Consider the following 26,064-nt stretch of genomic DNA (forward strand, 5'->3'; position numbering starts at 1 on the left):
TTAAAAATGTTTCCATCTCTACCAACCATCTTACCTGGCCTTCCTTTAACAATCCACAACTAACTGCTTTAAAACATATTCTGGGGGCACCTGCATGGCTCAGTTGGTTAAGTGACTAACTCTTGATTTTGGCTCAGGTCATGATCTCACAGTTTGTGCGTTTGAGCCCCATGTCAGACTCTGCCCTGAGCATAAAGACTACTTGATTCTCTTCACCCCCACTTCCCCCAAAAAAGAAAACATATTCTGAAGAAATCATATTTTAACTTGTTGTAATAAATCTTTCATCTACTTCAAAATGTTATTTGCTGACTAAATATCTGGATGAGAAGGTGAAGAAGCTATGAATAGTGTGCATACCCTCACTACTTTCCAAGTGTTTATAATTTAACGTTCAAGAAGCTGATGATTCCACTCTGGCCAGCGTGTGGCAAGAAGGTCCAATTCACTATGGGCCAACCAGTTTCCCTCTTCCTGCCCTTTTCCTCTTGCATGCTTTTCATTAACATGACTCTCTTGGGTCTCCTCGAGGGCATTTGCCACCTTTGAGGAGTTTAGCATAAAGGCATGATATCCAATCAAATAGCAAAAATTAAGAGCTAATGTTCCTCCTCAAGATAAAATTCCTTAGTGTGTTCCATGTCCACAGAAGAATTGAATGAGCTATGCCAAAACTGACCATTCTAAACTCTTCTATAAAATATGTAATCTTTTTTTTTTAATATGTAATCTTAACCAGGTTGCTTAACCTCTGAAAATGATGAGTTTATATCTGTAACTTTAAGAGGTATGGCTTGATTTCTAGCCAAGTAAATTGTGCCTGCCAATTCATTGAACAACATGTCGAAGAAAAGTTCAGAGCAGTTTAAGAAAAGTAAACTCTTCTAGTTCCCCATCCAACAAGATTCAATTTCACTGGAGTAGGTTATCAGCTAGAATGAATGTTAAGAGCAAAATATTTATGAGACTTGGTGGCAGGCAGGGAGGGAGGAAAGCAGGGTCCCTGGTATATGGACAATCCCTTCACAGTGTGGAATTAGTATCAGACCAATGATAGGGAAATGAGACCAAGCCCTCTCCTTAGTTAGTATTGAGAGATAACTCATTCAAACAGGTTGTATAAATCAACGTATGTAACTTCTGCAGCTTCTATGTTAATCCTATGACTTCAACAGGTACTTCTGGTATTATCTCCTATACTCCTACTGACTTATCCATCTAAGATTAATATAACAATGTGATGATCCTTTTAAGAAAATGACATTGGTTGTCTTTTATTTTTAAGGTTCTACCACATCAGATAATAGATAGGACTCAGCATTGGACAAGACCAGGGGGGAATGCCAGTTCATCCGTTAGGTATGTTATCTTGTGCAAATCCATCTCCGTGAGCCCCAGATTCCTCATCTTCAAAAACCTACTTCTCAGGTTTATTGTGCAGCTTAAATGAAATATTTAAAGTACTTGGCACAGTTTCTGGCACATAGAAATTATTATAGGTCAACTCATTAACTGGGGGAAAAAAAGTCCTTTGCCAAACTGCACGTATTGATTTCTAGTTTGAAAAACAAGGACACATACTAGCTCTCAAGTAATGCATACTTCATGGTAGACACACCAGCTTTCATTACACACACACACACAAACACACACACACACACACACACACACACACACACACACACACACACACCACCCATTAGATCATATGCCTGGCACTAGTTTAAGCAATGAGAATATTGAGATGGATAGATGTGCTTCTGTCTACAAGGAGCTCACAGGCCAAAAGGAGAGAGAACCATGTGAAATATTAAATTGCAATATAATGTCATTAACAAAACTAGTAAAGGTATAGAGGTAGCAGAAAAGAGGGACAATTACCTACTTATGTGAGTCCCCTAGTCAGTCACTAGGGGAGGAGCTAACATCTGAGAGAGGCTGTTGTGCATGAAGAGGAGTTTGCTATTCAAATTGAAAGAAGATGAGGTCGCTCAAGGTAGAGGAATCATCAAATATGAAGGCACAAAGATTCTGTGTTTTAAAAATTGGTTTTAGGGGCGCCTGGGTGGCGCAGTCGGTTAAGCGTCCGACTTCAGCCAGGTCACGATCTCGCGGTCCGTGAGTTCGAGCCCCGCGTCAGGCTCTGGGCTGATGGCTCAGAGCCTGGAGCCTGTTTCCGATTCTGTGTCTCCCTCTCTCTCTGCCCCTCCCCCTTTCATGCTCTGTCTCTCTCTGTCCCAAAAATAAATAAACGTTGAAAAAAAAATTAAAAAAAAATTGGTTTTAAAAATAAATCACCGCCATAAAGACTCTGTTCAGAGTACTATGAAATAATTTCCTGCACCTGTCATGGCACTGGGTGGAGATGCTGGAGAGGGAAGCTCCAAGCAGATAGAAAATAATAATGATTATCCAAAATGATTGTAGCCTGATTCTTGAAACATCCAATTTCCCAAAGATGACTGTGAACTCATTCTCTCTCTCTCTCTCTCTCTCTCTCTCTCTCTCTCTCTCTCACACACACACACACACACACACACACACACACACACACACACACAAATCTCTTGAAGGAACAGTATTAATTACACTTCTTTTCAGCACTGAGAAATACTGTCTGATCTCCTCTCAAAGAATCCATGAGACCCAGAGCAGTGCAAGCATAACAAATTCCCATCCGTGGGACGTCTGGCTTTCCTGCAATCAAGAGAACTTGGGGATGTGATGTGTTTCATCAAAGGTTTAGCATCCTCAAGAGGAAGCTATAACCTGTGAAATTCCTGGAGAGGAAGAGAAGTCATGAGGATGAAGGCCAAGGCAAACAGAAGGAGTGGCTATAGGTTTAGCATAGGAAAATATAAACCATGGAAGAGAGGAAGGAGTCTCAGGAAAGTATTCTCAGGCTTGGGAAATACTCAGTGTTCAGTGCCAGGGAACAGACAGTTCAGCCCCTACTCGGCCACTTCCCTGAAGTAGTGCATGCTTCTTAACAAAGCATGCCTCAAGTAATCAGGAACTTCTGAACTCCAATCTCAGCTACTGACTCAGAGCTGACATTGAGCAAAACTCTCCTCCTTCCCTCTCTAGCCCTTTAGCTATTAAAGACAAAACAACAACCATCACCGCCAAAATGTATTCTTCTAAATTCATGTCATACAGATGTTTGCATTAACTCACTAATGAATGATTCTAAAATCTTCCATTAAGATGGTTCTCTTCTTGGTTTAAAAAAAAAAAATCACTGTATAAGCACAGTCAATGAATGTGGGCCGTGTATTCCTTTAAAATTCTGGAGCTGCGGAATTCTTTCTTTACCAGTCATTAGGCCTCTGTTTCCTTTTGAAAAAAGCAAGCAATGCTTTTCTTACTTTTCAAGTAAGAAATGGTACAATGAACAACACATAAATACTCCCCTCTCAAACTACCAGGTTTATTTTTGTGATGAACTGTAAATCCTTGCCTTTCTTTTCTCTTGAATGTGATTAAAGTCATTTTTATTATGTGGTATGTTAAGGAGCTCATCTCAGATAGTTAGAACCAGAGAACGCTGCCAGAGACACTCTGTGTCTGATTTTAGAAAATACCTTAGGACAGTCCCTCAGACTTTAGTTCTCACCTCCAGAAGCTAACTTGTAGGTCCTGGGAAGGTAACAGTGAATTGTAATCTGGGTCCTATGTTTGAACGTCCTTACAACTTTAAGCATGATTTCAAGTAGTAAAATGGCATTGATAATGCCTCCTTCCAATAAATGACAGATCATTATGTTTGGCTATAAAGTTAACAGTAACGTCCCCAGTGCAATCACAGATCACAGCCCCTCAGAACCACCTTACCCGGCAGGTGCATGCAGTGCAGTTATCATAGAGAAATGAAGATCCGTTGTCATAAACATCACTGCGAAAGAGGCAGCTTCCAAATGGAAGGTCAAACACTTTCCTCTGACCTAGAGGGAAGCAACAGCATGGTTAATGCAAGACAGAAGCCAGGATTTCCCACTTTGTCATCAACAATTCTATCACAGGACTGTTAAACATTCTCACAAGACCAGGTAAATCTGGTGCACAAAAATAGTCCTCGGCCAGATGTTCCCTGGAGTAATTAATTTAGAAAGTTTTTATTATAAAGAGCTTGACTCCACACTGAATCCTGTAAGTTCAACAAATCTTTATTACCATCATAGTGAACCAAGATGACCAGATCTATTTGACCTGCCCTCGTGGAGTTCACAGTCTACCGGTGAGACAAACTCACAAAAATGATTTAAATACAACAATATGATAAGTTCCAGAAAGAAGACAATCTGGGAACTGTGGGGACAGGGAGGACAGAGAAGACTTCTTGGAAGATGCAATGCCTCAACTGCATTTTAAAGAATAAGTAAAATTATCCAGGAAGTAGGTATTGGCAGGGAAGAGGCACAGGAAGTCAAGCTATTCCAAGAAGGACTAGAATGAGTGAAAAGGAGAACCAATGATATAGCATCTCAGCTGGAGAAATTACAAGTCCATTGGTATAAAGGATGGCACTAACTCAAAATGCACATAGAGGCAGAATCCAACCCACATGTCAAGTGCCCAAGCTTTCACAGGCATCACACTTCTGTAGAATTAGCTTGATTTTCCCTGATATAAAGATTTGATTTATGATCAAAAGGTCCAAAAAGTAACCCCAAACAAAGAATGCAATCCAATTTCATCTTTTCTTTCAAATTGCGAGCTTCTACTCCCTGGAGCATATAAAAACATCCCTGACATGTTGCTTGAGTCAAGCAACATGTTAAGAAGATGAAGATTCATAATCACTCATTAGATTTACAACCACACTCTTTCTTCTTAAAATGTTTTATGTTGTATTTATTTTTGGGGGAGAGAGAGAGAGAGAGAGAGAGAGAGAGAGAGAGAGAGAGAGAAGGGGAGGGACAGAGAGAGAGGGAAACACAGAATCCAAAGACAGGCTCCAGGCTCTGAACTAGCTGTCAGCACAGAGCCCGACATGGGTCTTGAACTCACGAACCGTGAGATCATGACCTGAGCTGAAGTCGGACACTTAACTGACTGAGCCACCCAGGCACCTCCACACTCTTTCTTCTTATAGAAAGATTAAAAGCAAACTCTAGTTATCAGGAGGCCCAGTGAAATGCTGAAAATACCTACAGGCACATACTAAATGCCACTCTCAGAATTCAAATTGTTGGAATTACCATTAACAGGAATCACAAAAAACTCCATCTTCCTGTTAGAGTCAACTTCAAGGCTAGGATACGGTATAGATGCAGAATTAAATTACTACCTTGGTTCTTACTACCAGAAGTAAACTTGCCTCAAAAGATGACAGTGAGTTATAGTCTGGGTCCCACGTATGGACTCCCTAGTGACCTTGAGTAGTTCTCCAGGCCTCACTTAGTTCACTTGTAAAATGGTAACAATAATGCCTCCTTGCAGTAACATACCATCCTCTCTGCCTGAAATGCTAATATGAAAAAAATAAAAATAAATAAATAAATAAATAAATAAATAAATAAATAAATAAAATGCTAATATGAAAGTAGGCAACCAAAAACCCTTTCGTGGTTAGACAAAATCTAACTAAATGACTGTATTTGCTCCTAGCAAGTATTAATAATCCAACTAAGACAGGCATTCTTACGTGCACCCCCAGGTCCTGAGTTTCTTGAAGCTTGTGGAAGTTTGCAGACTAAATTAGAGGACTGCCTGCAAAATACAAAATTCTGCCTTTCTCTAGATTTTCCTCTAGGCCCTGAGGCATCAGAAAGCTGTGTGCTTGGGGCGCCTGGGTGGCGCAGTCGGTTAAGCGTCCGACTTCAGCCAGGTCACGATCTCGCGGTCCGGGAGTTCGAGCCCCGCGTCGGGCTCTGGGCTGATGGCTCAGAGCCTGGAGCCTGTTTCCGATTCTGTGTCTCCCTCTCTCTCTGCCCCTCCCCCGTTCATGCTCTGTCTCACTCTGTCCCAAAAATAAATAAACGTTGAAAAAAAAAAAAATTTAAAAAAAAAAAAAAAAAAAAGAAAGCTGTGTGCAGGCCATCTACTCAATTGTTTCAATTGAGCAATGTTTAAAGATTGGGATAACCTGGTTTGCCTTTTTCTTATCTTTCATCTACATGTGCTTCATGTACTTTATAAGTGACCTTAATTCCTTTTAGGCAAGAGGCAGGATATAGATACATAAATATAGTCTAGCTTCTTTCCCTACCAATGAAAATACATTTTATGGTTGAGCTCCACATTATTCCTCAGAGGACCTTTCACCTCTTAGAATGAACTGCCCCTTCCTGTGTTCCCATAGCTTGGAGCTTTTACTACATTTATAGTACCCAATATTGTGGCATAGATGGATGAATGAGTAGGTGAACAAACGGATGGATAGATTGGAGAACTGATGCACTAGTAGGTCACCAAATAAAAAGACTCTTCAATAATATCCCCCTGAAAAAAATATGACCAACTACTTACCTTATCACTCAAAGATAATTTTTACCTAAAAATATTGATGTAAAGTCTCTATCATAGAGCCTGGAATTCCCTAAACAACCCCAATAAGTGGCACATGATGAGTGTTATCGTTATTAGCGGTGGTAGGATTCAAATATGATCCTAGGCTGTGTCATTCTAAGAGGTACATTGGGTGCTCAGTATACACAAACCTCTGATGAGTCTCTTCATTGAAAATGAAAAAAGAGAGCTAGAGAATGTTGCAATGCAAAAGGCTAAGGTATGTCATGTAAATGAATCCTGTCAAAGGAATATGTCATAGCAAATTGGTGTCCAACCAGCCAAAAGTCTGATTAGTCTAAGATTTCAGGATCTAGAAAGTATCCTAGTGTTTCCTTTTTTTTTTTTTTCCTTTCTGTCTTTTGTTGTGTGGGTATATTTCTTTTTACCCCCGAGGAACACAAAATCTTACTGTAGTTCCAAAGTCATCATGGCCCCAAATTAAGATGAAACATTCAAAAGAGTGGTTCAGAGAGTCCACATTCAGCCTAATTTAAGCCATTTCTACATTATTCCACTGGGGTTTAGCCTAACCAAAAACGGTCTCATTTAGGAGAATTAAGATTTTTAAGTTTCCTAAGACTTACTGTTCCTTTTGTAGTCTGTCTTATGACCACAAATGGACAGAAAAGTCTGCATTCAATACAACAGCCATTCCTCATATGAGAAGCTTCTGAGTTGACTCAGCACATCCATAGTATGGGCTTCAAAGCATTAATCAAGTCTACTTATCTTCAATGTCAGGCCCCAAATGCCACCTCTTCTGTAATGACTTTCCTGCTCAGATGGAATGCTGTGTCCACCATGACCAAAAGCATGACGATTTCAACAACAGTGAACTGGCTAACTCTATTCCAGGAGTACAAGCATACATTGGCAACCCAGGAAGCACACATATCAGTGGAAATGTCTTTAATCAGGCATGTATAAACAATTTTCTTTTGTTCTTTTAATTACTTCATAGTTACTTAAAAAGTATTACATGCATGTGTGTGTGTGTGTGTGTGTGTGTGTGTACATGCAGCAAGAGGGCAAACATTAGATGAAGGGTTGACAGGTGAATCCTGTAAAGAAAAGAAAACTGCCTTAGTTTAACAAGATACCTTTGTTCAACAAGTTGGTTGTAGAAAGACAGACTTTAGACTATGGCTGTGATAAGCTGCGAATGAAAAAAAACAATCAACAGGAGATTCTGGAATTGAGAAAAGCAAGCTATGAAAGAAAGGAGAGAAGATTCAGAAAAAAGGGTGTGGACAGTAACTGATAGGACGCTGGAGCCCAGATACACAGTGACATTTTCCTAAAGGCATAATAGCTGAGACCTCTTAAGAACAAAGGGAGGATCCATTAAGGATCCATTTCATGCTGTTCACTGTGCTCCACTAAAAGGTAATCACCCTCACTGACCACAAACCTTCAGTAAAATCTACTACACAAGTCTTGATTCAGTAGCACCACAGAATGTGAAAAGACTGGAGGGGAACGTCCCTGCAAGTACAAAATGGCGTTGAAGGAGGAGGAAGAGGAGGAGGAGGAGAGGAAGATGAAGTGGAGGTGGAAGAGGAAGAAAGGAGAGAGAGAAGGAGGAGGAGGAGAAGAAGGAGGAGGAGAAGGAGAATTAAGAGAAAAACAGCAGAAGGAGACCAAGCCAGGGGTGACTCGGAAATGTATTAGCCTCCTCAAAGATCCCTCAAGATTCTAGTGGGGTTGCTGGAGGATTTTAGTGGGAGATGCTCTATTGTATTCACACACTGGTTCAGGCTACTTTTCTTTGAATCTTAGTCTGACCTCAACTAACTCAAGAGTTTGAAGATCATGTGTAAGAAGCTGACATTCGGATTATAAACAAGACCTAAAGGATCTCTTGCCCTAGAGACTCTCCATCACAGGCTGTCTCTTTCAACTGGCAATGTATATGCCTCTCTCCACATCACCACGGAGGCTGGGCAGCAGCAGGTTAAAGCCTGGGCTTAGGAATCACAGGAACTCATATTCAGGTATCAACTCTGTAACTCACCAGCTGTGCCACCTTCTAGGAATCTACTCCCTTCTCCTGCAATAATACTAACCACAGCATGTATATTACATATCAGAATGATATACTTAGCACCTATACGGCACAGCTTCTTGAGAAAATTCAATGAGAAAAAGCATGTAAAGTGATTTTCATAGTACCCAGGAAATAGCAAATGCTCAATAAAAAATAGCTCATTCTCCTTTCCTGTTGGCTACTTTTCATTGCTACCTTCCAAACCTCTTGCTTTTGGTGTCATACTCCTGCATACTTTTGCCTCTAAAAGTAACACTAGTCTATATTCTTCCATGTGTTAATTTCATATGCCTTTAAAATACTAATCATTTCCACCAATTGTCATATGCCCAATGAAAGACAGTTTCTTCAATACTGCTCTCGCCATCAGGGGTTATCATCCCAAGTTGCCTGGTGAACCAGGTTTACAGATACGAGGAAGCACTAGAGAAAAGAAACACCTGTAGAGACCTCAGACAAGAGATAAACACCGGGCACACCTTACATTCCTATAACCAGAAAAAGCAGTTATTTCTAATAAGCCATGAAACAGGACAACCTGAGAACCCCAACATAACAATGTGAATGAAGACTCTCAGCAGAAACTCCCAAGAATAAATTACATTGTTCTTTTATCTGAAAACAGTCACTCACCCAAACATTTGGGGCAGCACTGTCCTGGGGGAATGTGGCTAAGGTGTTGAGGACAGGAGAGAATGGGACAGACTTCTCTCACGCACTGTGTCCTGCCTCCCTGAAAAAAAGAGAGAGAGAGAAAAGCACATTTAGAAAAGTAAGTGCATTTATACTGTATAATCAAGATACCTGAAACAAACCTAGGGTCTTCCCTGGTATTGGGTCCTTGGGATGACGGCTCAGATCTGTGTAATTTCTCCCAACTATCCTTTTTCCTTTTATCTTCCCTGGAGGCCACATGAACTGTACCCTCGAAAAGACTGTCCCTGAAGAGATTATTACAGTATTACCTCTCCCCACCCACCCACCACCTTTCTTTACCTTTTTCCTTCTCAAGACTAGTCAACTATCTTCATTGGCCTGAGATTGGAGGCTTCCAGTACTAAAACTGGGAGAGTCTTAGGCAAACCAGGAAAAGTTGGCTTCCCTTTCCGACACCCAAGCAAGCAAAGGAGTCCTCTGGGCGTTACTGAGGCTTTTCCTCCTCTTTCGGACCCTCATCTTTCTGTAGGTTCTGCAGACATCTTCCTCCAGGAATACTTCCTTTTCTGTAACTGCTTAAAGGTATTATTAGGATGGCTCTCGGAGGTTTAGATTTCATGAAGCAGCCAATCCGCTGAAAATGGATATGCTGCCAATATTCAGAAGAACCATTTCACTGAATTCACTCAGCTAACCAAACTTTTCTATCACAAGTGGAAGGCAAAAGATGATTGATATTGGAAGGAATGGCAGAGGCTTAGCAGCCTATGGGAGAAGTTCTAGAGCTTTCGAATCTTTCCCTGCCCCTCATTCTCCATCCTTCCTGTCCTCCTTTCTGACATCCATTCCTTCCTTCTTTATCCCAGCATGACCCCCTTTCTCCAGCCATCAGTATCTCTCCCCTCTTTCTGTGCTTTCTTACAACTTGAAGATGCAACACGCCTACTCCCCCTCCTCGATGCCTCTGCCGAGGTGTCTGTTTTCCCAGCCTCAGCAACTTATAATTGAATCTTCAGAAAGCTGGGGCAGGAAAAAAAAAAAATAGTGCTTTCTAGTCAATTTACACCCAACACCTTTGTAAGGTTCATGTGAAAACTATCCTGTGCAAAATGAATTGCTACTAAATTTATGAATAATTTTTTTTTTTTTTCAGAAAATCAGACGATTTGGTAAATAGATCACTAGACAAATGGAATTTCAATGGATTGGCTTCTCTGGGATTTGAGCTAGAAAGCAAAGGAGTAGACCCTCAGGTACCCGCTGTCTGAAACCGGTAATTTATATCTCAAGGGGCCTCAGGAAATGAGGAACTCACACTGTAAAGAAGGGAAAGATTCCCTGCGGCATTTCCTCACACCTTCTCCACCACTTTATGCAATAACACCAGACGTTAGCCGTCTGGATCAAATTCATGCCCATCCTAGCATACTGCTGCCATCCATTGTTTCTGGTTTCCCTTCCTGCTCTTGCCATTTTTATTATTACAGTTTATTTTTTGGTAGGGGTGGATGAAAAGGGTAGGACATGTTATGTCTTTTTAAATATTTATTATTTTTAAGCCACTCGAATGTCAGATTCTTCCCCAAACCAAGAGAGAACATACAAAAATACCACAAAAAGCTCTTCTGTTGTTTTTACATTATTTCCAGATCAGCAAGAATCACTAAAAATCTCCTAAGAATCCCTGGCTGTTTTCTGTGAGGTTCCCTCACTCAGCTCTGCATAATCCTAAAGTCTGGCCTTTCACCAGACTTCAGAAGCACATAACCTGAGTCTAGGTCAGACACCGAGGTCTGCCCCAGCTTATACATAAACCACAAAAGTTAAATCTAGAGGGAGGACAGAATGCTTCCCTTAACTTTTAATTTCAAAAAAATTCATCTGCAAGCAACTTCCTAAAATCATGAAGCCTCGGGCCACATGAGGCTGCCTGTGTGTTGGCTTCTCTTAGGTGCACAGAGCACATATTCTTTTCATTGATAGTCTCTGTTCTTGTTGGATCAGCATCTATTTTTCAAGCATATTTGAAAGTCAAAATTTTTACGAAATATTACATAATTGCATAGGAGTTAACTTGTCCAGTACTTCGGAAAGCTGGCAAAAGATTAGGTGGGCTCCAGTAATTTTTCTTACAATAAGGTCAAAGAGCGGATTTTGCATATATAATACAAATGCAGTTTGTGTTTCCCAAGAGCCCCTTAAAGTAACTTGAACTGCAATCTGGGTTTGCTGGTTTAGTCAAGTTTTATTTTGTTTGGGTTGCAGGATCGTGGCACAGCCCAAGTCCCAAGGCTGCGTTCCAATTAATACCTCCAAAGAAAGTGCCAGGCTATTTCGGCTCACAACCTGCTTCTATGATTTCAACTCAGCAGGGAATCTGGTTAAACTATGAGATGTGGCTATGCTGTAAACTAAGAACGTTAAAATAGCAGAAGTGAACATTTCTGTTTCTAAAAATGTACTAATTCCTACTGTAACTGCACTAACTCCGGCTCTGTCAGATTAGCACACTCTTTTTAACCGGCCTCCCTGCCTCAGCTCTCTTCCACGAACCCACCTGGAAAGTTCCATATGGCCAGGATTCATTTCCAACATCCATCCATCATTTCATTATTTGATCAAATAGTTGTTTAAGGCCTAGATACGCTGAGGATACAGCAGTGAATATAACATACAAAAATCACTCACCTTATGGAGCCTATGTTACCATTGCGCATGTCCCCATGCTAACGTGGAGGATGAGTTGCCACTGCATTTGGGATAAAGTTCAGGCTAAAAGTCAATTGTAGAAGCAACTATAGCCTCACTAAAACCTGCTTCTTTTTCTCCTGACATAGACCAACACTACATTTCTCAGACTCCCTTGCAGTTAGGCCTTACGACTCACTACATTCTGACCTACAGGAGGTGGATGGAAATAAATAACACGCTTCTAGGCCTGACCCATAAAGGTCTCTCACACTCAGTGCTCCACACTCTCACTTTCTATCTCTCCTACATGGATAACCACCTGAATTGAGGGGATATCAATAACTTTGCACAGAATGGAAAGAGCTTGCTTCCCTGGGTCACTATGTGGAAGTCTATCCACTAAACTCACAATGAACTATTAAATGAGCAAGAAATAAATTTAATTGCATTAAAATACTCAGATGTGGGGTGCCTGGGTGGTTCAGTCAGTTAAGTGTCCGACTCTTGGTTTTGGCTCAGGTTATGATCTCACAGTTCATGGGATCAAGACCCGTGTCGGGCTCTGTGCTGACAGCGCAGAGCCTGCTTGGGATTCTTTCTCCCCATCCCCTGCTCGCACACGTGCTCTCTCTTTCTCTCTCTCTCTCTCTCTCAAAATAAACAAACTTTAAAAAAATAAAATAAAATACTCAGATGCATTAGATCTTTATTACCACAGTTAGTCTAGTTGGTCAAGATACCCCATAACCTTCTCTCCCATCTCCTTTCCTCACAATATCAACCTGGAGAGGAGAGTCCATTATATATTTTTTATTGTCCCCAGGCACGTCTGAGGCCTTCCATCTTCTTCATATGTACCGCTTTCCTTCTCTTCCCCCATCATTGACCCCTATAAAAATCCTGCTTCATTCAAAGTCAATTTGGGGCCTCTTCTCCCCTGTGAAACCTTCCACACCCCTTAATTTCCCAGTGACCCCCTCTATCTTTCCATATCTTTCCTTTTCTCATGTATATTCCTGTATTCTTGACACATACATAGAAATTTAATCTGGCAAGATGACACTGGTTTTGCCTTCAAGCTAGACTTTGGTGACAGCAAGGACCTTTGAGCCTAATATCCTTCAGGAACATGACGGGCTCAAGGAAATAACTCAGTAAAAATTTCTTAAATGAAAGGAAGAGCCACCACACATGATGGGCCCTAAGAATCTAAATGAATTTCTCAAATCACTGTGAACTACAGGATGCTGATAAGCTGGTATAATTTCAGGGCTGTCTGCGTCTACTTACCTTGTATCTCCTTGGGTTTTACACATTTTAGGTACTAACTGTTTGTTGGTGCTGATATATCAAAAAGCAACACTCAACTTCACCTTCTAAGCTGGCAGGATTTCTAGGACCCCATGTGTTTTGTTAAATGTTTGAAAATTTCTATATGGTTAAAATACACAGGGACTAATCACTATTCTCATACGGTCAACAAGGAAAGGAACTCTGAGAACTTCCACAGTACTGGTGAGTTACGATTTCCACCATTTTTCTTTAGTTTGTTCTTTACAGGTGGTCATTTGTTCTTTACAGGTGGTCATTTGGTCATATCCAAGTGCTTCTCCAAAAGTGGCTGTTTTTAAAAGAGAGGCATGAAACTTGTCCCGAGTCTATTTTCTACCCCCTTATTTTTGTCTTAGCTGATTTAGTCAAGAACACAATTGCTTGGTGTGAAAGTTTACCCTAGAGTAGCAGTCTTGCTGCATAATAAAATCTATCTTCCTGAATACAGTAATGAATGCAAGATGATAAAACCACAGCCATACGCATGCAGGATTCTTCCCCCACCCCTGAGGACCATTGAGAACTGAGGGCTGGAAACCATACTGTAACGTATGACACAGCACTCATCCCTTGAACAGCATGCAGAGTCGGCTCCCCAACAGGAGGTGGGAAGCAGAGTAGTACATTTCTAACCAGTTAGAACCAATCAATTATACTCAACCACATTCTAGAAGGATTTTTCCCCCCAACGTTCAATTGTTTGAAGAGAATGGAGTTCTCCATTGATTCTAGATGAAGGTGACAACAGGGGAAAGAAGACCGAGAGGGGCTAATATAGGGGAGAAATATACCTTGAGTGCAAAGAGATTATGTGTGACCCACAATTCTTATATCATAACAGTCAATGAATGGTACAAAGCTGATTTGTGAATAGAGTACCCACTCTGAATTGCAAATTGGGTCCAAAAACTTCACAAGAGGAAAAGGATGTCCTTATCCATGCTTCTTTTTGGCCTGCAAATTTATTTTGGTAAGCTTTCAGAGCATGCCAGTTACTTCCATGGGTCTTGGTATTTAGCCTCCCCTGTTCTTGGCCAGTGTAGAACAGAAAAAAATCAAAGCAAAGATGGGCAGTAGGTAAGCTGTCCAGCTGAGAGAGCAGGAGTAGAGTGGACAATGGAAGAGAGAACACCCCAAATTGTAATGAGTGATGAGTCTACTTAGAGAAATGTATTTATAGATATGCTACATACACAAGGACACATGTATATACATATACACATGCTACATTGACATATATGTATATACCACTATGGTATAATAACTTGTGTGTGTGTGTGTGTGTGTGTGTGTGTGTTTGTGAGAGTTACTCACTAGACCAGAGTTTTTCAAATTTGGCATTATTAACATTTGGGGTCAGAGAAGTCTCTGCTTTAGGGAGCCATCCTGTGCATTGTAAAATGTTTAACAGCATCCCTGGCCTCTATCCACTAGATGCCAGTATCACCCTTTGTCCCCTGGTTGTACCAAACAGAAATGTCTTCAGACATTGCCTAATGTCTCTGGAGGACAAAATCATTCCCAGCTAAAAACCACTGTACTAATAAACCAATGCTTTCTCAAGCCACAGCCCAGGAACCTGCATTTTTAATAACTTTCCCAGATGAATGAAATGCTGCTACCCAAGGCACTGCATTTTGCAAAATGTGTCACTCACACGAGCTTCTAACAAGCAGCATTTAAGGCTTATTAACCTTGTGAGTTCCTCCAGCAGCTAGCACATATCCCAGCTTATAACTGTGCTCCAGACGTGTGTTCTGAGTGATAGAGCACATTTCTCAGGTGGGGGAGTTGTCTCTGGGACATGAGCCAGGCCCTACTTCACCTCGCTAGGGGCTGGGGGCCACTTTTACTCAGGCTTGTGAAGGAAGAGGGCAGCAGGAGGAGAAGGGAGGATGCAGTTGTGGTTGAGGTTGATGGGGCTGAATTCACCAAGTGGTTCTGTGCTGAGACCAATGCAGGCTTTACCATCGTAATCTGTGAGGACTCTGGAAACTGTCTACCCCAAGAATCTGAACATTGTGCTACACATGGGCTTATGTTTCCAAGTGATAAAGTACAACTTAACTTTGATTCTATACACACAGAGTCCAGAACACGTCAGCAAAAGCTTGACCAAAGTACCTATTCTGACCCATAAAAATCTTGAGCAATCACCCTTGAAAAGTGTCCCCCCTGGACTGACAAAAATAAAACCCTTTTATCTTTCATACCTACTCAAAGAACCATGACCTGATGCTCTGTCTTGAAAATCCAGCCTAAAACAAATTCCTTTTATTTTTTCCATCAATTAACGTCTCCAAGTCCAATTGTATTGTTGTTTATATTATTGCTCTGGTTTCCTATTGATGCTATAATAAATTACCACATAAACTCAGTGGCTTAAAACCACACACATTTGCTATCGTACAGCTCTGGAAATCAGAAATCTGAAGTCAGTCTCCCTGGGCTAAAATCAAAGTGTCAGCAGGGCTGGGTTCTTTCTGGAGACTCTAGGGAAGAATCTGTTTTCTTGTCTTTTCCAGCTTTCAGAGGCTGCCAGCCTTCCTTGGCTATTGGCCTCCTTTCTTCATCGTCAAAGGCATCAACAAAACATTCTCAAAATCTGTATGACTCTGACCCTTATGCCTCTGTTCAAAAGGACTCTCTTAAGAGGGTCCATCCAGATAATCCAGGATAATCTCCTGTCAAAATCCTTAATTTAACCACATCTGCAAAGTCTCTTTTGCCATATAAGGTAATAGTCATAGGTTTTGGGGATTAGAATTTGGATGTTTTGGGGGTCAGGGGATCCATTATTCTGCCTACCACATATATTGTTGAACAAATGACATTTAATTTCACTGTGCCATCCCAGATGTAATATTTCAGGCCTAATGTGACTACAAAACACTAAAATCACCCATTCTATCAGCCTTTCCCTCCTTGAAGAAGCTAAATTCCCCCCCCCCCCACACACACACCTTTTTTTTTTATCAGAAAGAAAAAGATAGCTAAGAATCTCAATTTAAATCCTGGTCAGGGCGCCTGGGTGGCTCCATCGGTTAGGCGTCTGACTTCAGCTCAGATCATGATCTCACTGTTTGTGGGTTTAAATCCCACTTTGGGCTCTGTGCTGACAGCTCAGAGCCTGGAGCCTGCTTTGGATTCTATGTCTCCCTCTCTCTCTGCCCCTCTCCTGCTCACGTTCTGCCTGTCTGCCTCTGTCTGTAAAATAAATTAACATTAAAAAACAACAACAGCAACAACAAAAAAACCCACACAAATCCTGGTCATATGGTTGCTGAACTGAGCAAGTTCACACCCAATTACTGTTTGTTCTTCCTACGCTCTTCCCTAGTCATTTCATTGTACCTTTCAGAAGGTGATATGCAACTCAGACAATCTGAATTTCACATCCTACGCACTCTCTCTTTATTGTTATAGGCGACTCATAAATGTCAATGGACATCTTCAGGAGCAACGTTTTAGGTGTTAATAATGTAGGAAAGCTTTCCTGTTGGCCAATAGGCCCCTTCAGGGTCAGCACGCTGGCCATGCTGGTGAGCACTCATCCCCCAAGCTCAAGCTCCCACCACGCAGTATGTTGGCGTTCACCCTCTGGCCTATACTGGTGAGCCCCGTAGGGACTTCACGTCCTCTGGTGGCCAGACAGATGACTCCCAGAGAGTTTGACTGCTCATCATATTCAAAGACGCTTACAGAAGAATGCCTGTACTGGCATCCTCACGGGTTTGCACGGCCCTACAGTGAGGTCTTAGCCTGCTGGCAGCATTATCAGGCCAGCTTCCAGCAGATGCAGAAACCAGCAGGTCCAACTGGGTTGTGGAGACAGCGCTGGGCTTAAGTGCACACAGAGGCAGAGCCAGAGTTTGCAATGGTGTAAAATAAATATTAGATTCTTAAATAACCAGGTGATATAAATACATTTACTACTGTTTCTCTAACTTCATTTTATTTTTTTTTTATTTTTTTTTAAACGTTTGTTTATTTTTGAGACAGAGGGAGACAGAGCATGAACAGGGGAGGGTCAGAGAGAGAGAGGGAGACACAGAATCGGAAACAGGCTCCAGGCTCCGAGCTGTCAGCACAGAGCCCGACGCGGGGCTTGAACTCACGAACCGCAAGATCATGACCTGAGCCAAAGTCAGACGCTTAACCGACTGAGCCACCCAGGTGCCCTTCTAACATCATTTTAAAAGGAAGTTTCCATATTGTGTTTGCTTAGGTCTCGCATTTAATGGTAAAATTTGCCTATATTCCTCGTTGAGTCCTCATTCTTAACTCTGTCTTGTCACTCAGCTGAATGGCGGATTGTTGTTCTTGTTTTTGTGTTTTCATGTGCTTGCTTTGGAAAAGAAAATTTTGAAATCTTTCCTCCTCCCCACACCCCACTTCACACAGAGGCTGACACACACATTGCTGATAAGACTGGAACACCGTTTGGGGCAAATTCCAACTAGTTCCGGGTTTCCACAAACATCTTACTGTATTCTTTGTCTATTTTAAAAGCAGGAAAATAAGACCACCCTATGGGACCACGCTCAGATGAAACCTCTAAAGAAATGCCCTGGGAAGCAAGGGATGGGGAAGGCCCTGTGAATCGGAAGAGGTTGGCCAGCAATAGTATGTTTGGTGTCTACAAGCAGGCACTGAGGGATGGCTGGAAACATAAGTGATCTTCCCTGAGGAATGTGAAAACCCTTCCCAGGGCTCACAGAGCAGAGCAGTAGGGGCTTACTGATAAGGTCTGAGAATCTGGTCCTGCGATGCTGGTGAGCAAGGGTGTCCTCCCTCTCTCAAACAATCGATAAAATAAGCAAATAAATCCACAAGAGAACACCCTCCTACTATTGCAGATTCCAAGGGACCTCCCAGACCACCCCAGTAGGATGCTTCTCAACTACCACCCAAAAAGAAAAAAAAAAAAAAAAGGAAAAGAAAGAAAATGAGCCCTTTTCCTTTTCTTGCCTTTTTTTTTTTTTTTAATCATAGTTCAATCTTTCATCCTCATGTAAGTAGTCAAAGCCGTTACAAGCCTACTGCTGACACATCAAACGCTTTAGCTTCAGTCTGGCCTGCTTCCAGGAAGATGAAAAGAACAATCATTCAGAACTCACACCTCCCATGAGTTATGAACCATTCCTGAAAGGAAGGAAATAACCCCATCGTGGAGGAGAAAGGGCATTTTTCATATTCCTCAGGTTGTCCACACCACAGCAAAACTGGAGATGCGTGGAGGAAGAGGCCCCATGAGGGGTCGACAGGGGCAAGTCTCTATGAATACTGACCCCCAAGACAGAAAGCCAAGCGTCACTGAGGAACTGTTTCTCTGAAACCTTTCAGCTGACTTTTAAGTTTGGCTACCAAAAACAGTATATGTGCACCACCTGTCTTATATATTGTTTTATTTTATTTCCAATGTTTCGTTTGCATTTATCATTTGCCCCAAACTAGGCTGAGAGTTTTATCTTCCACAAGTGCCTCAGTCTTCCTAGCTCCACAGCGAAGCCACAGTAACATCACAAGTGTTTGGTTTTCACTTAAACACCTACTTGGAGGGTCATGAGCTAGAGCTGAAAGTCAATCCAATATGTGTGTGCTCCTGTAAGGTTTCTTGAGGAACAAAATTATCTGTTGTCTTGAAATGAATTAGTCCTAATTAAGGTCTATCTGGATCACCTCACTGTATTGACAAAATTATACTTAACAAGTCTTTGGGATATTTCCTAAATATGGTACGCTTGAACACCCTGCTAAAAAATAAGATTACACTTACACTTCATTTTCATTTCTGAATAGCAGTGGGCTAGTCATAGCATTTTGGCTTTTGTTTGCCCATTCAGCAAACATTTGAGTTTCTGTGTGTTACATATAGTGGTCTTTAAATAAAAAATTTCAAAATCTTCATTCAATATACATTACCTTTTACAGGTCTCTATTTTGTATCAAGTGACAATTTCCCGAAATTCTAACAAAATCTAAAATGGTTAAGTAAAATATGAAGGAGTCCTATAAACACCCTGACCTCCATTAAGGGGCACTGTCCAGGGAGACCAGAGATTTCTGGCACTATTCATTCAAACTAGGGGTGCCCCTGGGGATTGGTCTTCTCAACCAATTCAAAGTTTGTGTTCTGAGACAAACAGGCTACAACCCAATCTTGGCAAGCTCTTGGGATGATCATAATCTAGGCCAAAAATTATCAAAGGAAAAGAAGTATACAGGCTGTTGGAAACAGCTGTGGAAGGGGTGGGAGGAGGGTCCCAGTTTGAGCCAAAGCTAGCATTCTGACATGTCTGGGCAAGCCCAGTGAAAGGGAGAGGTTCATCTACTTAGCCTCTGGTGAGGGGAAAAAAAAAATCCATCCTAAGGGAGAAAGCGATTAACACAACAGAATCATTGGTTCCAAAGCCTAATCATAGAAGCAAGGCGTTATTGCAAATACAACTTGGCATCTGTCACTCAGTCATCCCAAGTCCAGTGTCATGGATGGCTGTGTTGGTACTAGGGGAGAAAGATACTGGAAATAAAGCCTAAAAATCTGTGTCCTTGAAACCTCTGACATTCAAATACAGACCCCACTGATCTTGGATTCCTATAATTGAGTAAACCACACAGAAAAGAAAGTGTTCCTGGTCCTTCCCACTTCCCCTCCACACTTTATCATCACAGGTCTCCAGGGTATTAGCAGCGATGTGCAATCAAAGCGAGTGGAAATAGTAGCCATGCTAGGCTGAAAAGCAAAGTGCCTATGACATGGTGGCAGTGCTAAAAAGAGGAAACAATGGCAGGCAGACCATGGTAGAAGATGGACTTTTATCCAGTCCAGGAAAATGAGATTTCCTGTATCATGAACTCTGACTTGCTAAGAAGACTGGCAATCAGTGTCCAACATTGGACAATATGAAACAGCACCTAATAGACAAGGCAGGCGTATATTCTCTGACAAATGGATTCATATGTTGGTCAGGTAGAAAGAAAAAGTGGCCTTTTACAGAAAGAATGAATTCTATTAAATCAATCTTGAGGAACAACATCAGGCCAGGTTCAGAAGCATTATCTTGTAATCTTGGCCAGAACATGCTACAAAGAGGCCAGAAAAGGGAAGGTACCAGTGTGAGGTAGCATCTGGATGGAAAGCTTGCCTGGCCATGTATAGCTCTGTAACTGTGACAATACCTCAGCAACCACAGACATTTTTTTCAAGACGGATGGAGAACCAGGCCTGGACAGGTCAAATCCTTAACCTTATAGATAGGAATGGAAAAAAGCTCTATCCTACAGAAAGGACTGGGTTCAGGACTGGGTTGTTTAGGCCATAGCTAGGACAGCAGTTCAAGTGCTTGTCAGAACTTCCCTAAATGCTTCAGTGAAAACCAAGGATAGTCTCCATAGTTCCTATGAAACTAAAGGAAGAGGAGTGGAAGGCCACCTTTGATTGGAAATCAAAGGAAAGCCAATCCACTTAAAATAGCCACCAGGACTTTAGTGGTGAGTGGACCAGACACAAGCCCCTCAGAACATGCCCAGGGGCTCTCTCTAAAGACCAGTGTTGAAGAGGAAAATACGCGTGCGGCGGGGGGGCGGGGGGGAAGGACTAGGACTCGGGGAGGCAATGGTTCAGAAATATCAAGCATTTTATTATACCAGGCCAACTGGAAGATGATGGCAATGTCTTGAAAACAGGCAGATTAAGTGAAAGCCTACTTACAGAAGATGAAATATCCAGCCCTTTTCTCACCAAGAAATCCAGTGTTCCCACTGGTGAGGATGATCTACTGAGCCTTTTAAACCGTCTAGTCTCAGATGGCCTCTAGGCTCGATTCTTGTTTGCTTTTTGGCAAACCCTCCCAAGCAGACTCTAACTTTGAAATCACAAGTGGCAATTCTCTAGGATCAATTCTGCCTGGAAAATGGTTGCCTTCAACATTTATTGCAACATTTTATCACAACAATCATAAGATATGCCAATGGTGGGGGAACTTGAGCAACCACAAGAAGGTAAGGATTCAAAATCCACAGTTTTCAACGGGTCTAATGGATTTTACTTTTTTTTTTTTTAACATTTTTTTAATGTTTATTTATTTATTTATTGCATTTAAATAGAGAATTTACTCTTTATTTTTTTTAATATATGAAATTTATTGTCAAATTGGTTTCCATACAACAGCCAGTGCTCATCCCAAAAGATGCCCTCCTCAATGCCCATCACCCACTCTCTCCTCCCTCCCACTCCCCATCAACCCTCAGTTTGCACTCAGCTTCCAAGAGTCTCTTTTGCTTTGGCTCTCTCTCCCACTCTAACCTCTTTTTTTTTTCCTTCCCCTCCCCCATGGGTTTCCGGATCCTGGGTTTTACTTTAAAAAGCAGAAGAGGGGGCGCCTGGGTGGCTCAGTCAGTTAAACATCTGACTTCAGCTCAGGTCACGATCTCACATGGGTTCCAGCACTGACAGCTCAGAGCCTGGAGCCTGACTCTGATTCTGTGTCTCCCTCTCTCGCGGCCCCTACCCCACTCACACTCTGTCTCTCGAAAATAAATAAAACGTTAAAAAAAAAAAAAAAAGCAGAAGAGTTCTCAAAACTTGGAAATGTAAGGAGCAGTGCTAGCACGAGAATTGTTCATAGCAAAAATTTTAAATGACTCTATTCTCAAACATTCCTAATTCCAAAAGGTACATAGGAATGGAGGAGGGGACTCTCAGTTACACACATATTCCAATGCTATAGGCAAAAGACTGAAAATCTTTGTAAAGAGGCCATTTCTTTCATCTAACATTTATACATAAGGTATCTGCATTGAAATATGCTCAAAACTCCAAATATGAACTAACATTGGAGCTGTAGAAGTAACAATCCCCATGAATGTGGAAATGATACTAAACTTCAGATAATGCTTTTTTTAAATGCTTATGAAAACCTAGTTCATGAAGACATGAGCAGCTCTGTGCCTTAAGCTCAGTACAAACCAGGAAAGTTTCCAGATTCTAAATCAAGAAGGAAAACTGGGAAACCACATGATTCAAAGGAACAAACCCCTGTAAGGGCTCCTTCTGACTCCAGTTCTAGCCTTCATTACTTTGTGCCGAAGTTACTTAACTTCCCTAAATTTCAATTTCTTCATCTGTAAATTAGTAAAACAACAGTACTCAGTGTCACAGAGTTCATGTAAAGCGTAGAATAAGATGATGGAGGAAAAGCTTTTAGGCCAGTGCCTGGTGCATAGTAAGTGCTCATTAAATGTTAGCTCTTACAAATGTTGAAAGTCAAATTAATTTTGAATCCCAGCCAGCTCCATAAATACATAAGTGAGTAGCCTTGGGCAATTTATTTAATCTGAGTCTTGGTTATTTTATTACTAAACAATGCCATTTTCCCCACAAAGCTGCTGTGAAAATTTTATGAGTGAATATGCTTCAAGTGCCCAGCACTTGTACTTGATCTATAAAAGTTACTGATAAAAATGAACCTTCAGCACCCTCACCCCCACCCTGCTTTCTTTAGGATCCTCCATTCAAAGTATGTTTCACTGGCCAAGAGAACAGGGCTGTGAAAGGTATAGGGCTGTGGTGGCTTTTCCTCTGAATTAGTTGGAGAACATTTGTGTTTTTCTTGGCACTAGGAACACATGGGGTAGTCTTTGGGGTGCACAGTAGTATATACATCGGCCATGTATTTGCATAAAGTTTCAAAGCACTTTCTTGATATATGCAGTATGACAGCTGCTGTCACAATATATTTATATAAGTTCTACACAGATTTTATAAAATAAACTTGCAAATGTTTGTTTTCCTAAGGAGGGGTGTGTTTGGGGGGTTGATGGAGATAATCGTTTCATCTCACTCTAGAAAGTAACACATGCTGGCACGCTCCCTTGCTGCATTGCCACAAGAAGGCTGGTGTTCCCTATGAAGACGTGAGGCAACCCCACAGATACAGTAGGTCACTCTATAACCATTTTTTTTTTAAATGCTTTTTCTGGAGGGGCGCCTGGGTGGCGCAGTCGGTTAAGCGTCCGACTTCAGCCAGGTCACGATCTCGCGGTCCGTGAGTTCGGGCCCCACGTCGGGCTCTGGGCTGATGGCTCGGAGCCTGGAGCCTGTTTCCGGTTCTGTGTCTCCCTCTCTCTCTGCCCCTCCCCCGTTCATGCTCTGTCTCTCTCTGTCCCACAGATAAATAGACGTTGAAAAGGGAAAAATTTTTAAGGAAAAAGAAAAAAAAAATGCTTTTTCTGGAAAAAAGAGCATTAATGGGCACCATAGCCACAATCCATCTAAGGCCTAATGGGAATATGAAATAGGTGGCTGTGACTTTCAGCACCCAGAATCCCTCAGGCAAACTGTCATAGCCCCAGCTGACTTTCCATCTTTCCATATGATGGAGTTGATGAGAAAGACAATGACAATTCCTTACCAACATATGCCAACGTTTATCTCCGCCTTCTTTCAGAGCACCAGAAGAATTGTCTGGATTGCACAAATCTTTCCCTCAAAGACGTCAAGGTAATTTATAATCAAATTCTCTTCTATAGCATCTCCTAAACTAGTACTTTGTGGAATCCTGTTTCATAAGAGGTTACTAGGGCTTCCATTACATGACTCCTATAAAGAAAGAGTAAGGTTGTGCAAAACAAAGTTAAACAGCTTTCTTTATTGCAAGACTTTTCTTATCCTTCAATACATATGGATATCCAACAGGGACATTATAGGATATGGTGTTTCTCAAACTTATTTGACCACAGAACCGTTTTATCATGGCATCTAAACATATTCCAGTACAATATAATGAGGAACACAATTCGGAAAACGCTAGTCAACTACAATTTACTGCTATACACCTGCCCTAAGTATCTACAGCAACAGGGTCTTTGCTCTTCGGGCAAATTTCTTGGCGACAATTTTTGGTTAAACAAGTTCTTATATTGAGCAATCAATATTCTTTCATTGAGCAAGCATTTCCATCTCCTCAAAGCCTTCCCCTCCCATAAATACTACATTATATAATATACTCTTCAAATTCAACATTACATTTTGATAGATTCCTAAAACCATTTTAACAATGTTTTGCTTTATTTTTTTTTTTTTTTTCATTTGAGGGATACCATCAATATAAGTTATCTCAGGATTCCTGTTAATTTTTTTCAGGATTATCTTGATTTTTTTTTTTTCAGAACCTTTACACATTTTACTATAGAAGAAAAGAATTCTTGACTTCAACATGGCCTTTTTCCAATTCCATAAACCAGGTCACCCTACCAATATGTGGCATTTCTGGAATATTTATAAATACCATAGTATGAAAACTACCTCCCACATCCTCTGAAAACATAGCTGGCTACAAATTCCCCAGGCAGACTATGTGGGATATGTGGTTTCCATGCCTTTAAAAGAAGGTATTTGTAGGATATGCTAAGGAATATTTCAACCAAGTCTTTCTCTAGTTTTTGGGAGCAGGGGGTTTTGTTTTGTTTCGGTTTTGGTTTTGGTTTGGTTTTTTGCCTAGTAAACTTGCCCCTCAATACCTGCCTCTAGGTGGCCTGTAAAAAGTGACATATTATAAACAAACAGAACTCTTACAGATTCCTCAGTAGGTGGTAATGGAAGAAAACAAACATCCAAGGGAAAAGCTGTTTACCTCTGTAACTCCCTTTAGATGAGACCACATGGGACTACAAGTGAGGCCCTGATAGCCCTGGGCTAGGTGAGGTCAAGTAGCTGTGCAAATGGAATTTAAAAAGGCAGGAGCTTTGGGGATCCGGCAAGGACACCAGACTGGGAGCAGCCAGAAGGATCAGTACCCTTCCCAGTGTCTCTCTTCCACTTGTGTCCAGTGTTTTCAAGAGGCAGGGATCAAAATAGTATGAATTTCAATCTCTAGCCCCTTATTTCCCTGATATTGAAATTAAAGTAATAATATCAAAAAAAACATTATTTTGTTAAATGTGAGAGGTTTGAAGCAGCTTCTCCATTAATATTTTTCATTTTTACTCATGACCTTCAATTTTGTCTCAACATGCATGGGTAATTTTATATCCACACTTCAAGGACTATTTTTTTTTTTTTTTAAATTTTTTTTTTTTTTCAACGTTTATTTATTTTTGGGACAGAGAGAGACAGAGCATGAACGGGGGAGGGGCAGAGAGAGGGAGACACAGAATCGGAAACAGGCTCCAGGCTCTGAGCCATCAGCCCAGAGCCTGACGCGGGGCTCGAACTCACGGACCGCAAGATCGTGACCTGGCTGAAGTCGGACGCTTAACCGACTGCGCCACCCAGGCGCCCCCAAGGGACTATTTTTTATTAATTTATGCCTCCAGTGCCTATCATAATATATTTTTCTAAAATTTTTTTTTCAACGTTTATTTATTTTTGGGACAGAGAGAGACAGAGCATGAACGGGGGAGGGGCGGAGAGAGAGGGAGACACAGAATCGGAAACAGGCTCCAGGCTCTGAGCCATCAGCCCAGAGCCTGACGCGGGGCTTGAACTCACGGACCGCGAGATCGTGACCTGGCTGAAGTCAGACGCTTAACCGACTGCGCCACCCAGGTGCCCCGCATTTTTCTAATAAATAATTACAGTTTTTGTTGACAGACTGCAATACCATTGGGTAATCTACCTTTTCACTCAAAATCCTAGCAAGCAATTTTCATGATTTTTTCATAATTAACATTTTATTGCCCATTTAATATTTCATTATGTTGAGGATATTCTTTACGATGAACTCATAAACACTGTTCCAAATTCTAATTCTCTTAGTTTAGAAAGGTCTCAGACAGAATCATTCAGGCTAGTCACCATATCTCCAGCTGGCTGTCCATCT

The 26,064-nt window shown here is 41.4% G+C and overlaps 1 protein-coding gene across 5 annotated transcripts in view; it reads right to left on the reverse strand.

The window, feature by feature from the left end:
- BMPER (BMP binding endothelial regulator) overlaps window positions 1-26,064 on the reverse strand; it is a 258,092-nt gene that overhangs the window by 111,619 nt on the left and 120,409 nt on the right. For all 5 annotated transcript variants that reach the window (XM_086692840.1, XM_086692859.1, XM_025929717.2 and 2 more), the window contains exons 7-8: window positions 9,194-9,293; window positions 3,835-3,944 (exon numbers count right to left, since the gene is read on the reverse strand). In XM_086692840.1, coding sequence (XP_086548966.1) covers window positions 3,835-3,944; window positions 9,194-9,293 — 210 coding nt within the window. The remainder of the gene's footprint in view (window positions 1-3,834; window positions 3,945-9,193; window positions 9,294-26,064) is intronic.

The sequence above is a fragment of the Puma concolor genome, chromosome A2 (genome assembly GCF_028749965.1).
Source record: "Puma concolor isolate L17-30 chromosome A2, mPumCon1.1.hap2, whole genome shotgun sequence".
NCBI classification, from domain to species: domain Eukaryota; kingdom Metazoa; phylum Chordata; class Mammalia; order Carnivora; family Felidae; genus Puma; species Puma concolor.